Consider the following 15648-nt stretch of genomic DNA (forward strand, 5'->3'; position numbering starts at 1 on the left):
AACTAAGAAGGCTTTGAATACTTTTTCACGTGGAATTTGTTTTATCAATTGCTAACTAACAGAAACAGCAATTAGAAATCTAAAATTATGAAAGAAAACACCAATTATGAAAGGAAAGGTCACTAAAATGTATAAGGAAATATTATTAGTACTTGATCATTATTAATGTGTAGATAACTGCGGGACATTACATACCCACACACACAAACTATGACAGTGCCAGGAAAACACACACACACACAAATTTCCCCCCAAAAGACTGCAGATGAAACCAGTTTTTTTCCCTAACCCTAAGAACAGGAAAGACAAAGCCACTGGACTAAAAACCAACAAGGCATTGTGGGAAATTATAAAGGACAGTGCCAGGAAGCTCACAGAACCATCAACCACCTCAGAATTACATAAACGAGGGTGAAACCCACAAAATCTTGCAAAGATGCCTTGCATCAACCTGGCCTGCCCATAGAAAAGCAGCCACTTTGAGATACATAAACCTGGTCTGAACACTTTTAAGCAACATATTGCATCACAAAGAAAACATTTGCAAAAAGGAATAACATTTCTTGTAGTAAATATATTTTATAAACAATTAAAACATAAAAATTCCCAAACAATAATTTAAAAAAGATATTCTATAAATAAAATAAATCCTTAAAAACCATTGTTAAGTATTCCACCAGCAATAATTTATACTATAACTATTTTAAGGTATTGTACCAGCCATAGTATATTGTAACCATTATTCCACCAGCAATAATTTATACTGCAACCATTTCAAACTATTCCACACACAATAATTTAAAATGAAACCATTAAAAATATTCAATACACAATAAATTACAATAAAACAATTTAAAACAATTCTATGCACAATACATTTAAAAGTATTGAGTATAGAATATTTTAAAATGGTTTATTTTAATTTATTTTGGATAGAATCTTTTTTAAAATAGTCTAAGACAATTTAAAAAAAGAATCCACACACAATAAATTGAAGTAAACCATTTTAAAATATTCTACACTCAATACTTTTAAGTAAAATCATTTTAAAAAATTCTATGCACAATAAATAAAACATTATTTTAAAATACATAAAAAAAATAAAAGAAAAAAAAACCAAGTCACTTACCAGCAGGCAGAATCAGCAGCACTCCGATGCGATGGATGAATGCAACAGGCAGCAGACAGACAGAGAGAGGCAGCAGGACAGGTAAGACAGGACAGGCTTAGCCAGCCAGGCAAGGCTGGAGAGGGGGGGCGGGGGGCTTTCAGCCCTCCATCAAGGAACCTTGACGGCGGCGCCCACGGCTTCAGCGAGAGAAGGCCCAAAGGCCTTCCCTCGCGGAACCTCGCCTCCCACCACCCGTGACGTCCCCGCGAGGCTGCGGCTTCAGTGAGAGAAGGCCCAGAGGCCTTCCCTCGCGGAACCTCGCCCCCGCCGCCTGCGACGTCCCCGCGAGGCCGCGGCTTCAGCGAGAGAAGGCCTGAAGGCCTTCCCTCACGGAACCTCGCCCCCCGCCGCCCGCGACGTCCCCGCACGGCCGCGGCTTCAGCGAGAGAAGGCCCGAAGGCCTTCCCTCGCGGAACCTCGCCCCCCGCCGCCCACGACGTCCCCGCGAGGCCGCGGCTTCAGCGAGAGAAGGCCCGAAGGCCTTCCCTCGCGGAACCTCACCTCCCGCCGCCCACGACGTCCCCACGAGCCCGCAGCTTCCGCTGGCCGCGTGGCCTACGCCAGCCCAGCGCTTCAGCGAGGAAAGGCCTGAATGCCTTTCCTCAGTGAAGCTAGCCTCCTGCCAGCTGCGTGGCCTACGCCAGCTCGGTGCTTCAGCGAGGAAAGGCCCAGAGGCCTTTCCTTGGTGAAGCTAGCCTCCCGCCGCCCCCCTCGCACTTAGTTACTTACCTGAGGGAAGCAGCAAGCTCCTGCAAGGTGAAGGGAAGAGAGTTTTGAAATGGAGGACCCGCTTTTAAACGGGTCGCCTCCAGACCGCTCACTGATTGGCTGGACTCCAGCCAATCAGTGAGCGGTGGGCTGGGCTAGCTAGTTTAGTGCGGACGGGCGGGGGAGCGAGCGAGCGAACTGCGTGGGACAGCAAGGGCGATCGAGCGACCGGGCCGGTGCCGGTTCCCAGAAGTTACTTCCGGGTCTGGTTACTTCCGGGTTCGGTCTGGAACTGGATCGTGCGATCCAGTGCGAACCGGTAGGAACCCACCACTGCTTTGTTCCCTGTATTTCTCCTGCAACTGTCTAAGGGGAAATATCATTTTATTATTTTATTTATTATTTATTATTCATGCTTCTAGACCGCCCCCTCTCCCAAAAGGGACTCGGGGCGGTGTACAGTCCATGCAAAATATATCAAAATACAATAAAAATTGAATATGTACAGTTGGAATGGAGGAGGTTAAAAATGGAATTAAAAGAACTGTACAAAGCAATATATATAAATATAGGATTTTGAACCCCTAAAACACACACAATAAGTTAAAAACAATACCCCTAAAATAACCAGTTAATGCATTTGCCAGGAGGGACAGTTGTAATTATGCCAGGCCTGCTAATCGGAACAGGTGAGTCTTCAATTTTTGCCGGAAGGAGCGGAGGTCAGTAGTGGTTCTAATGTCGGGGGGGAGGTCATTCCAGAGGGTTGGGCCCATCACAGAGAAGGCCCTACTCCTTGGTGTCGCCCGTTGGCATTGCCTAGTGGACGGCACCAGGAGAAGTCCCTCTCTGTGTGAGCGAATTGGCCGCAGGGATGTATGTGGGAGGATGCGATCCCGCAAGTAACTAGGTCCCGTGCCATGGAGCGCTTTAAAGATGGTAATCAGCACCTTGAAACGCACCCGAAAAACCACAGGTAGCCAGTGCCGGTAGTGGACTTGTTAGCTCAGAATCCACACTGTGATTTTGGATAGACTCTCTCTGCAAGCACATGGAGCCTTTTCAGTACAACATGGGCAAGCAGCTTCCCTACAACACTAAGAGAGATGCAATGGTAGTTGTTACAGTGACCCCTGTTGCCTTTGTTTTTATACAGTGTGATGATATTTGCATCCTTCATGTCCTGTGATACTCCACCTTCCCTCCAACAAAGATGGAAGATTTCATGCTTTAAGGATTCAGAAATTCACCACTGGCAAAAACATTGCACAAAGAAAAAGTTTGTATAACAATGGATATGAGGAGAGAGACAGGCAGAAATCCTTCCTATGGAATTCTTCAAACACCCATCCCCCACCCCCAAATTTGCCAATATGCAGAATGAAATGCAATGGTGAGCAGCATGTGAAGCTCAGGGGCTTGATGCAATATTGACACAGCTTTTTATTTGCCAGTTACCTCCATTGGCACTGTGGGACAAAGTCACAGTGGCACAAGAAAGGTTTTAGTTGGATTTTCAACCCAGTTGGATTTGCTGAAGCTATTTCACTCACCTGAGATTTTTCTGCTGCAAGCCTCAAATGAAAAAAAATCTGTACTGATCACACATCTGAAAGGTTTGTCACCTATAATCCAGAGGGAAATAACTCACCAAACCCTTTTGTTGCATCTTCAAAAATGGGAATAAAAGGCCTATCTGCAAATGCATCAGCCTGGTTCACTAGAGCCTCTTTCACCGTCTCATAACCAGTTAGCACTACCATCTCCTGGAATCCCAGTTTGATGCGGAAAATGGGACCGTATTCTTTTGACCACTGGAATTCAGCAGAAGGGAATCAAAGAGACAATTTTAATCAATAATTAGAATCACATATGTAGAATATGTTTAAGAAACTAAATGTCAAAATTAGGAGGCACATATAATGTTATTTCCTTTTTCTGTTCTTGAGAATTGTGATGGTATATTCTTTATATTTTTTAAAATTTTTTGATATGCTCTACATTTAGCATTTAAAATGCTTATATAATAAAAGAACCTCACAATAGAAATGCTTGTCAAGTTGAGAAAAGATTTCTAATATGTTGGAACAACATAATCTGTGCAGGACATACTATGAATCATAGACTCATAGGGCTGGAAGGGACCTTGGAGGTCTTCTGTTTCAACCCTCTATTCAAGGCAGGAGTCTTATAACATCCCAGTCAAATTGTTGTCCAGTATATTTTTGTATCCACCACTCCAAGAGACAAGCTATTCCATTGATTAATTGTTCTCACTGTCAGAAAATATGTCCTAATGTCTAGATTATGTCTCTGTTTAACAAGTTTCCACCCATTACTTATTGTTATGTAATGGTCACTGTAGAAATCAATTTAATGACTTATAATTCTGCTTAAAATGTGCAAACATGGGAGTGTCTCTAAATACATATCTAGTCCAGAGATGGGTTACTACTGGTTTGGACCACTTTCGGCCAAAAAATTGGGGCTGGCTCTCCAAACTGGTAGTACTAGTAGGCAGGCCATGCCCCCAAAACAGTCCCCCAGTTTCCACTCATTCACCAACTCGCATCCATCGAATGGCTACCTGACTAGAGCTGGGAAGCTCTCAGCACCTCTTTGAGTGCTGGAGGATTAGAGTCTTCTTTTCCACCCAGCCACTGCCCACAGGGCACCAAAAAGTCCTCCAGCTGGTAAGAGGAATACTATGCATGCGCGAAGATGGCAGCAATGATAGGAGGTCTTTTCAGCACCCTGCACCAGTGGCTGCATGGAACAGAAGCCTCTTGGCTTCCAGGTTTAGCAGCAGGCAGAAGGGTAGCTTTTCTCTGTGCCCAAGAAAGATCAAAAGGCATGGAGCAGCAGCATTTAAGGACAAAGCCAGCATAGCGCCTAGAGGTAAGAAAACAAACCATTGATGGAATTAGATCCCCTCACACCCAGAGGGGCTGCCTTCCTCCCACTTGTTTCGGCAACTCTGAGGGTGTGTGCACCCTTGCATGGTGGAGTGGAGTACACTGAATGTGCGGGAGGGACAATCTGGCAAGGAGGAGAAACACTCAGTTCCTTCCCCTGAGCACTTTTATGCCCCACCTGGCTTTCAGAAGAGCAGGCTGAGGGGCTCCATTGGGGTGGTTGACACCCAGGAGGTCCCAGCCAAGGGGTAAAGAGATCCCAGCTTATACATGGGAGCAAGGATTCCTTTAGGCTTGCAGCTTTCTCGGTGCCGCTGCAAACCAGGCAGGGACGCTCACCTCTCTGTCGAACAGAGAGGAACTGTCAGGCCAGGGAGGAGGCAGTCGCTACAGGATGCCCATTGGTTGGTGGGTATAAATAGCTGGCCCAGGATGACTCAGCCAGCCCAGCCAGCCCATTCCAATCTCGAGTGCTGCCACTGGATCCCCACCGGACTCTGACCATGTGCCGTGGTGCACTTTAGCTACTTGATGAAGCCAGGGAACTTTTACAAGGCAGAAGTGCATCCCCCAATGCCCAGCGCTTTCCATTCGCACCTGCAGCAGCAGCCCCTGCCACTATCTGCCACCTTTGGAGGCAACAGAGGCAAGCACTCCTCTTGGTGGGGCGGCCATGCTTGCCTGTTCTGGGCCTGAAGCCTCACGACCCCCCTGCCCAGCCAAGCATGGCTCCCCATCACCTGGAGGAACTTGGCAGTGCCAGCAGTCTTCCTGGTGAATGGGAGGGCGGTTATGGGTGCTCCACCAGCCTGGGGGTAGCTGGAGCCACACGGGCTGCTCTGGGAGCCCCGAAGCCTAGGCACAAAGTCACCCACCTGGGCTGGAGGAGGCACCACCACAACCAACTTCCCATCACCAGGAAGGCCTCCTGGCTTGGCCCAGCGGGGGGGGGGGGTCTTCCAGGCAGACAGAGCGTCCCGGGTAGATGAAGCAAGCGCCCAGGGCCAAGCCCATCGGCCACAGCCGCCACTTCAAGAGCAAGCTGCTAGGCTCGCCCGCAGCACTGTCCATGAGACAGCGAAGAGCCCCACCCCCTTGTCAAAAAATTTTGCCACCATTTTGGTGGGTGTAGCTTGGTGATGGTGGGGTCATCTGACTGTGTGAGTGATGTCAAGTTGGCCACACCCACCACATGCCCTTCCACCTAGCCACACCCACCGAACCACCAATAAACATTTTTGAAACCCACCCCTGATCCAGTCATTCAAGCTTAAGAGAATTTATATTTCCTCAAAGGGTTCTTTGGATTTGAACATTTCTGCAAATCTAAATAATCAGAAAATTATTTATTCAATTACAACATTTAACATTGATTAACAAATAGATTTTCTTGAAATAATGCTTTCAGAATATTTAAATGCATTATGACACCAGTGAAATCTACACTTTTTGAACATTTCCATATACCATAAACACCATCCGGGAGCACATCAGATTTACCCAAACAAGTTATTAGGTTTTTGTCCCATCCCAACAAGTTTTGGCAAAAAATGGTAAAGAGACTTGTCCATTATCAGGCTTTACCTCTATCATTGTTTTGTCAGGCCTCTTCAGGTCCATCATATGCAGATTTCCCAAAATGGGTATAGTCCTGGGCCCCGGGGGGAGATTGGGGGAGCTCTTATTCCTGGAACTGCCCCTTTTCAAAAGGAACATAATTGCAAGAATAAATAGCAGTACAATTAAAATTACTCCAATCAAACCCATTTCCTTTTAATAAGCAGTCTTCAGTAAAAATTGCAAGGGATTTTGAAAACTGAAATGATTCCAGCATGTATTTGAAAGCAATGCAGTAGGCAGAGCCCAGCTACTCTTTCTACTGAATCCTCAGACTGCTCTGTTTGATAAACAACTTTTGTACTTTGCCCTTGTTTTTTTCCCCAACAGGAATTTGATTTTTTCCTGGCACATGTTACACAAATAGTGCAATCTTCAAAAACATACCAAACCATTTTCATTTATTTGTATTACATAACAACCCAGGTTTTTAGATCAATATAAAGTATATAAATAATCTATTAAAATTATGGAATACAGGACGAATTGCAAAATCTTCATGCCTGTAAGCAATATCTAACAGTACCTTCTGGAATAAATATTTTACTTTTTAGTTAAAGACAATTATGTATGTATGTATGTATGTATGTATGTATGTATGTATGTATGTATGTCTGATAAATAAATGCATATATACATAGATAAGGAAATGAAATCAAATTAATCATTACTAAAGGAGAAACAATTCAGCTAATGTTTTCCCATAGTGTCAAACAATTTCTATGTCTCTCAGGTCAGTAAGAAGAGGGAAATATTTTAATTTTCTGACTGATCTCTTATTCAGGCCAAGCAGATTTCTGTGACAGATGTTTCCGTTACTTGTGGGACAGCAGTATTGAAGGTTATGGAGGCTTTTCTGTATTTGAGGACTGGAAGATCTGTTGTACATGATTCCTGTCACATTGTTAAAACCCTTCATTTCATGCTGAAATTTTACATGCTGAAAAAGTATCATTGCTTTTGCTACTTGATGAATTGGGCTTGCCAATTGAATCCACCAGCTGCCAGTTCACCAATTCTTCCAGTAAACTCCAGAAAATATTCTAGATGGAATCAATCAAGGGATTTGTGTTTGCTCCCCATTATGAAAGGCGTGGACTCCCAAGTATTCCATTGTCATATTGTGCTAGGGGAAGTATCTCTGAAGAGGAATGCTCGATGAAATATTGGATGCACCTTCATTGAACATGGTAATATGAGGTGGAAGAATACTTGATTTGTCAGAGAACATTGAATGGTCCCACAAATGTAGGGTCTAGCTTCTTGGAAGGTCTTGAAGTGGCTAAAATCTTGGTAGAGAATCAAGCTTTGTCTCCCACTCCTATGGGTGGGACCTCCTGCTCATGGGCATTGGGTAGCAAGTTATTCCTGTATGTTGTGTCTGCCCCTGGAGGAATTGAATTTAGTGCAGGATGGTCTAATAATAGTTTAGGATGTGTGCCATACATGGATTGAAATGTTGTCATTGAAGTTGGTGAGTTCAGAAGGCATGGCCAGCATCGCAGCGATACACACACAAACTTCGGGGCTCCAGAGAAGCGGCAATATTCCTGCTGTTTTGGGGATCCCGTATGGGGTTTGAACTGTTTTGTAAGGACAGTGAGGAATGGGGGCATGTGCAGAGATGAATTGGGGTGCCGCAAACCCCCTGGAGTGTCAGCAATATCCCACGACTCGGCAGCAAGGAAGACAGCCATTGCGAGCTGTCAAAGTTGGGGCAAGTTAGGGTTAGAGTTAGGGTTTACTCCCTGATTGAAGAACATTAGAAAAAGAATGGCAAAGGGAAATGGATTTACTATCTCTCCACCTTCAGAAGTAGCAGCAAAGAAGTGAATGCCAAAATAAATAAATGACTTATTAAATGTTTTTGAGGATTGATCTGATAATGGAAAGCAGTTTGGACAGAGTTGATTTTTATTGAAACTTTCATACTCCTATACTGAAAAATTCTAGGCTTGAAATTCTGAGATTTGCTTTTGGGTTTTTTTTTTCTCTTCCTTTAATTCCACTAACTGAACAGTGGGAAGAACCGATAGTGCCATCTAGTGGTACTAGAGGAAATATACCAGCCAAAGAATAAAGGAGATTGGAAGGGAATGATCTTAGACAGTGGTCGGCAAGCCGCGGCTCGTGAGCCACATGCGGCTCTTTACACCCTTTAATGCAGCTCTTCTGTGTACCGGGCGCCCACTCCCCTCCCTCCTCTCGGGCTTTGGAGGGAAGCTTCTGCAAAAGCCCGGGCGGGTGACAAGAAGTTCCCGCCGTTACGAAGTCTCCCAGGCTGTAATTTGCTGAGCTGTACGGGCGCGCCTGTTTTCCACGGTGTGGAGCAGCGGCAAGATTCTGCGCGGCGAGCGATGATTCCAGGGGCCATCAGTGGGGGGGCAGGGTCCCCCCTCGCATTCCTCATCTTCCCGGATGGCCCCCGGAATCATCGCTCGCCGTGCAGAATGTCGCCGCTGCTCCACGCCGTGGAAAACAGGCGCGCGCGCACAGCTCGGAAAATTACAGCCTCTGAGACTTCGTAACTTGTTGTCACTCGCCCGGGCTTTTGCAGAAGTTTCCCTCTGAAGCGTTCCGAGGGAGGGCTGTAAGCTTCCCTCCGAAGTCTTCGGATGTTCTGAGGAGCCCCCCAAGGCAAAACGCTGCTGCCAGGTAGTTAAAAGTACGTCTCTGATTCTGTCAGACTCTGTCAGTCTCTCTCTGATTCCCTCTCTCACTCCCTCTCTCTGTTCCTCTCTCTGTCTGTCTGTCTGTCTCACTCACACACACACACACACTGTGGTCACCTTGTTGAGTGTTCCAATTACATTTGAAACACTCAACAACTGGCCTGCATTTATGGTATTTTGCAGCATTCTGCAGTCATAGGACCAAAATGCAGGCCAGTTGTTGAGTGTTTCAAATGTGATTGGAACACTCAACAAGGTGACCACAGTGTGTGTGTGTGTGAGTGAGTGAGTGAGACAGACAGACAGAGAGAGGAATAGAGAGAGGGAGTGAGGGAGGGAATCAGAGAGAGACTGACAGACACACACACACAAACACACAGACACAGACAGAGAGAGACAGAGAGGGGGAGGGAGGGAGAGAAAGATAGACAGACAGAGAGAGAGACACACACAGAGTGAGTGATTAAGTGAATGAGTGAGAGACAGACACACCCACATACACAGAGTGACAGCGAGAGAGGAAGGGAGGGGAGAGAGACAGAGGGAGAGACAGAGACAGACACACACACACACACACACACACAGAGTGAGTGAGAGACAGACAGACAGACACACACAGAGAGTGACAGAGATGGGGGAAGGAGGAGAGAGAGACAGAGATACAGAGAGAGAGACAGACAGATAGACACCCAGAGAAAATGACAGAGGGAGACAGAGAGGGAGGGAGGGAGAGAGAGACAAAGAGCCAGAGAGAGAGAGAGAAAGAAAAAGAAGAAAAGAAAGAAAGTGGGAGAGAGAGATGAAATTAAAAGCAACAACATACAAACCTGACTTACTCAAACTATCCAAGGAAATGCAAGGCCAATGTTCACATTAGTGGTTGTGACTGTCAGTCATTGTCAGAATGTAATTTTCTCTACATTGTAAGGCAAATTTTACGGAATTTAACGTTATCGATAAATAATATCGTTCTAAAGTTTTTGTTTTATTAGTTGTGTTATTTGTATCCTCCCGACCTATGTGGATACTTGCATGCAGAATATTCTCAATAAAAACTTATTGAAACTAAAAACAGTGTACCATCCTATGTATTTTCGGTTTTAAAAATGTGGCTCTCAAAATAAATTTCAATCATGGTTTTGGCGAGATTTGGCTCAGTTGAAAAAAAAGGTTGCCCACCACAGATCTTACACAATGTCTAAAGACTTGGTAAACAGAGTGGTGATAACAATAGTCTCCTAAAGAAGAAACACCAGCTGTGTGCTTATCTTTTGTTTTTCTTTTTTCTTCCTTTGCTTTTTTATCTATAATTTTGGAGTCTTGGAACTGTGGGGTTTTTGCTTTCATTCGGATTTCTTTTTTTTTACTTGGATTTACTTTTTGATAGACACCTTTTTAAAGCTAATTTTTCCTTTGTTTTTTTTTCTTTTCTCTCTCCACTCACTTGTTTTTTTCTACTAGAGCTGGAGGGAACAAGGTGGATTAACAATTTATTTTTATTTTTTAATTGTTGTCCTCCCCCCCTCTTTTTTTTTGCTTTTTCTTCTACTTTTTACACAATTTGCTTTTGGATTTCACGCTATATTTTAATTGTAACACCCCACTGTTTGATGAGGGAAAAATTCTGGTGGAAAAAATATAATTGGATTAGGGTAACAAGAACCCAAAGTTTTGGTTATTTGATTTGAAACAGGTGAATTTGGAACATTTGGAGATAAGAAGTGCTTTGGTGTGATGATTTCCAGGATTCTAAATTTGCATTACAAATTCCCTTGGTATTTGGATTATAAAAATAAATTACCAGATGAAGAAAATAACACCATATTCATTATCAGCAACAACATCTTCTAGCCCTACAACACAAAAGTCATAAAATAAGACAACACAACAAGATAAAACCACTATAGAATTAAAGAGTATGCTACAGACTATGCCTGAAGATCTTAAGGAAATAATAAACAAAGTGGATGAGAGAATGGAAAAAGTGGAAGAAGAATTGAAAGAGGTTAAAGAGATAATTGGGAAAAATGAGCCAAGATTAGAGAAAGTGTAAGGAAAGTGGATTTATTACTGGGAAGTAAAATGTTGAGGAGAATTTTTTTTTTAATGTAAATATGAAGTCGGGATCATTGGAATGCCACCCCAAGAATCCATTAGAGAAAGAAAAGAAGTAAGGACAACAACGGAAAGGGGGGAGGATGAGGAGGGAAAGGAAGAAAGGGTAGAGGAAGTAAGGAAGGGGAAGGAAGAGTAGGAGAGGAGAAGAAGGAGAAGAAGAAAGGAGGAATGGGGTAAAGAGAGGGGAAGAAGAAAAGAGGAAGGAGAGAAGGAAAGAAGAAGGTAGAGAAGGGAGGTTGAGAAGAAGGAAGGAGTAGGCTTGTTGCAAAACAAGATGGAGATACGGGGTGGCAAGAAAGAGACCCCAACAGTGTTTTCTATATTTATAAGAAGATAGTGATAAATGTTAATATTAATAGATACATATTAATAGTATTTACAAGAATGTATATTTGTGAATGTATATGAAAAGGAAAAATAAAAAAATTATATCCGAAGATGGTGAATGCAGTGAATTGTTGTATGAAAATTCTTCAAATGGCAACAATGATAGTCAGTTGTCTTCACCTTAGGTACAGCAGCACCTCAAGCACTGTTGGAGGTTCATTTTTTTCAACTTCCCTATTCATTCAGGTTGGTGAGCTCAGGAGGGGGTGACCTTGACATTTAGTAACTGGAAAAATCTAGATTGAAATTGCATCCTTCTGTCTGAGACCATTCTATGATAGTGAAAGACATGGTCCAGGAAAACCTGGGCTGTGTCTTTGGCATCTTGATGAAAGGATCTACCACTATCAGAATGGTGGTGAAGTCTTATAAGCAATAAACCAGTAATGAAATCCAGAGAGATTGTATGCCAAGGATGGGAGGCATTGGCAGCAGTTGCAAAAGTCCTGAAGAATTCTGATGGAGGAATTTGACCCTCCTTCATCATGTGGCAAGGGTCCACATATTTTTTGATGTCTGCAGCCATCCTAGGCCACCAAAAGTCTCTTTAGGTTCTATGCAGAGTGTTGAACATTCCCTCCCCCAATTCCCTGCTGTTTCATTTTTATGGCAAATCTGCATTACCTCTGACCTGTATGGGGGGGGGGACCACTATTCTCCCTCTGTGTTTCAGGATACCTCCTTGCCTAGCAAATGGGATTATAATATCTGCTCGGGGTTCCTTGAGGCCCTCTGTCCTGGCCTGTGAGACATGATCTACTTTTTGCTGAGTCTTTTTCCTAGTGATTAAATCCTGGTATAGTTGGGCAGCTCCCAACTTCTTGGTGGTGATTGGTGCAGCTGGAAATTCAAAGGTTGTAGGATTGTTGTTGGTTCTGGAGTCTGTGGAGTAAGATAATATTCAGGTTTGCAAGAGAGGTCATCTGGCATGAAGTTCTTGGTGTCTGCTGATAGAGTGTAAATCTGGCTTGTCTGCTATTGCTGGAGCTCTAAGATCTGAAATCATGGCTTAGGTAGTCCATAACATTTTTGGTGAAGAAGATTAGTTCAGATTAATGTCAAGCACCAGGGAGATCCAAAAGCCCAGGCAATTCAAACAAGTACAAAGATTCATGCCAAACTTAAGCTCTCTACAAGAATCTGAACAGTGGACACAAATTAGTGGTAGATAATAGTCAAAGGAATCAAAGTGGCTGGACTTTGATCACTTGTGGTCACAAAGGGATTCATGATTGATGATGAGTTTGACCCCTCCCTCAGACTCAGCCTGAGATCATCACGTCCACATTATTGCTTATCAACAAATATGTTTAATAGTAATTTTTCTTAAAGTTTACAATTAGAGCAAAATTAATGCAAACTAAAGAAGAATAGAAAGATACCTCTATGTATTAATGATTCACATTGGAAGTGGTTAGCAGCATCAAATTTCTGGGTGTGCAGCTAATGAGGAGACTAGCTTGGTCGCTCACCAATGAGACACTGGTGAAGAGGGCATAGCAGTATCTGCATTTTTAGCATTGCATGAGAAAATTCATCTTCCTTCCCCTGTCCTTACCACTTTCTATAGAGGATGATCAAGAGCATCCTGTCATATTGCATTACTGTCTAGTTTGGAAGCATTAGTGTTTCAGACAGGAAGGCAGTGCAGAGAGTGGTGAGGATGGTAGAAAATATCACTGGCAGTTCACTCCCTTCTATCTAGGATATAGCACATAGCGATGCTTGAGCAGAGTCCACAGAATTATCTGGGACACTACACATCCTCTCCACAACCTTCTGAAAGGACACTTCGTGGCATCCAAAGCAGAATATCTAGATTCCATCACAGTTTTATTCCATATAGCATCAATCTTGTGAACTCTCAAGTTTCTTCTTTCTGCTACATATTTATGTATGTATATAGCATATGTATATATGTGTTATGTATATGTTTGGGTGAATATACACTCTCTTGAGTGCAGGCAAGAGATTTTCATTTTTAATGTGGGCTGGTGTGCTCGCAGTAAAAAAATGACAATAAAATTATCTAATTTATTGTCAGTGTATAAGGGTTCATGAATTGGAATAGACATGGTAACAGGTCAGCCAACAGAGACTGTTTGGTGACCCAGACTGCTTGCAGCTGTGATTGTTGATTCTGTACTTCTGGATTCTGAGTTCTGTTTTGGGCTTCTTCTGTATGGTATTGTGTTATGGCCCAGCAGGATCCGGTTGAGCTGCTGATGGACTCGGATAGCGAGGAACCATATGAGTCTGCCCTGGACGATGTGGAGGACCCTGTGCAGGGTTCAGACTCAGAGCAGGGACCAGAGAGTCTGGTTGGCCACCAGGAGGTGCCTGAGGCATGGAACAGTGGGGAGGATCAAAGGCAGTTTGTCCCTGATGCTAGATTGAGAAGGGCTGAGAAACGGAAGCAGTAACTCCATAGGCAGACTCACAGAAGCACAGGTGGTTGTGGATTGGCTCCTCTCAAGAGAGATTATAGGTGAGGTGTTGGGAGTGGACATTTGCAAGAAACAATCATTTGAATTAGTAGTTAAGAAAATCTATCTGTGTATTCTAGCCATGTCTGTTCATATGGACTATCTGCGTTGCTTCATTTGAACTATCTGGGTTGCTGCAGAGCAACTCTATTGAACATGAGTTGCCTGGGCCCTCAGCCAAATGATTCGTTATCTCAGAAATTAAACAGTGGCAAACAGCCAAGCCACTGGCTGAGATATTGTAATCTGTTTTGTCACCAAGAAAATTAGGAATGAAATGTTGCAAGCAACCTATAAAAACAAACTGCAAGTGGCAGGTCAAGATGTGATAGTATTGAAGGAAATCCCCCCCAAAATGTTGAGATCTAGAAAGGACTATGCATTTCTAGTGGATGAACTTAGAAAGCGCCATATTCAATACAGATGCGGGACCCCAGCCGGATTGGTGGTGAACTACCTGGGAGAAAGACATCGTCTCAACTCTGTCTGGAAGGCAAAAGAGTTTTATAGCATAGTATCAAAGACCAGACGAAGGTGGGATTTATTATTAGCTTGCTCTCAGGCACAGCAGCGCGGTGGGCTACTCCTTTGCTGTCTCAGCCGAGCTCCCTGCTGGACGACTTCCAGGGCTTTTGTACTCATATTTGGCTGACGTTTGAGGATCCCATCAAGGGAGAAACAGCCACCAGACTCCTGAAAGAGTTGCACCAAGGGCGTGGTTCTTTACTGGAATACGTTAGCGAGTTCCGGCTGCTCAGTCAGGACTCTGAGTGGAATGAGCCAGCCCTTATGGATGCTTTTCAGGATGGCCTGTCAGATGACCTGCAGGACGAGCTGGTGAGAGTGGACAGGCCTCCAACGTTTGACGCGTTGGTTCATTTATGCCTCCAGATTGACGGTGGGCTGCAGAGGTGGAGGCCTCCCCGAGCATCCCGGGAGGTTATGAGAGTGCCAGTTCCATGCGAGACTACTGTCCCACGGGAGGAGCCAATGGAGTTGGATGCAGCCAGACCCCGCTTGTCACGCATGGAGATGGATAGACAGCATGCAGGAGGGTTGTGTTTTTACTGTGGGGACCAGGGACATCTGGCTACGGTTTGCCCTAAGAAGGGAGGTAGAGGGGCTGCACGATCTACGGCCTCCCCTCAACGACGGACCTCCGTCTCGGGAAATGGGGAAAGCCCGATCTGAGGGAGACTTTGGGTCGGGCACAGGCCGGAACAGAGGTGGAGGGGCCTCCACGGCATCTGATTCTAGCAGCGCACATTCTCTTGTCGGGTAGTCCGCAGGGAATTCCAGCCCATGTGTTGGTCGATTCCGGGACTACCACAAACTTTATGGATGCACCGTTTGCCACGAAATATCACGTCCCTCTGTGCCTGGTAGACCCTCCGATGCGAGTGGAGACCATTGAGGGTCGGGTGTTTCTGTCTGGGCCCATCAAGAACGCCATGCAGCCTTTGTGCCTGATCCTCGGGGAGCATGAGGAGGCCATCCAATTTTACGTGGCTTCGGGTCTGCATTTCCCCGTAGTGTTGGGCTTGGCTTGGCTGCGAGCGCACGACCCCCAGATC

The 15648-nt window shown here is 44.5% G+C and overlaps 1 protein-coding gene across 6 annotated transcripts in view; it reads right to left on the minus strand.

Annotated features, from left to right (window-relative positions):
• The window catches only part of LOC309386160 (cytochrome P450 2K1-like), a 42068-nt gene extending 31078 nt beyond the window's left edge, over positions 1-10990 (minus strand). For 2 of the 6 annotated variants that reach the window (XR_014174358.1, XM_081941225.1), the window contains exons 1-2: positions 6379-6781; positions 3531-3693 (exon numbers count right to left, since the gene is read on the minus strand). Coding sequence is in view for 3 of the 6 variants with exons in the window: in XM_081941225.1 (XP_081797351.1) it covers positions 3531-3693; positions 6379-6561 (346 nt within the window). In the remaining 3 variants the exon portion in view is untranslated. Of the gene's footprint in view, positions 1-1129; positions 1284-3530; positions 3694-6378; positions 7098-10884 lie in introns of those variants that run through there. The other 4 variants (XM_081941226.1, XM_081941227.1, XM_081941228.1 and 1 more) reach the window with 4 other exon arrangements.
• Positions 10991-15648: the final 4658 nt, after the last annotated feature.

Source organism: Natrix helvetica (genome assembly GCF_964273705.1).
Source record: "Natrix helvetica genome assembly, chromosome: 2".
Taxonomy (NCBI): Eukaryota; Metazoa; Chordata; class Lepidosauria; order Squamata; family Natricidae; genus Natrix; species Natrix helvetica.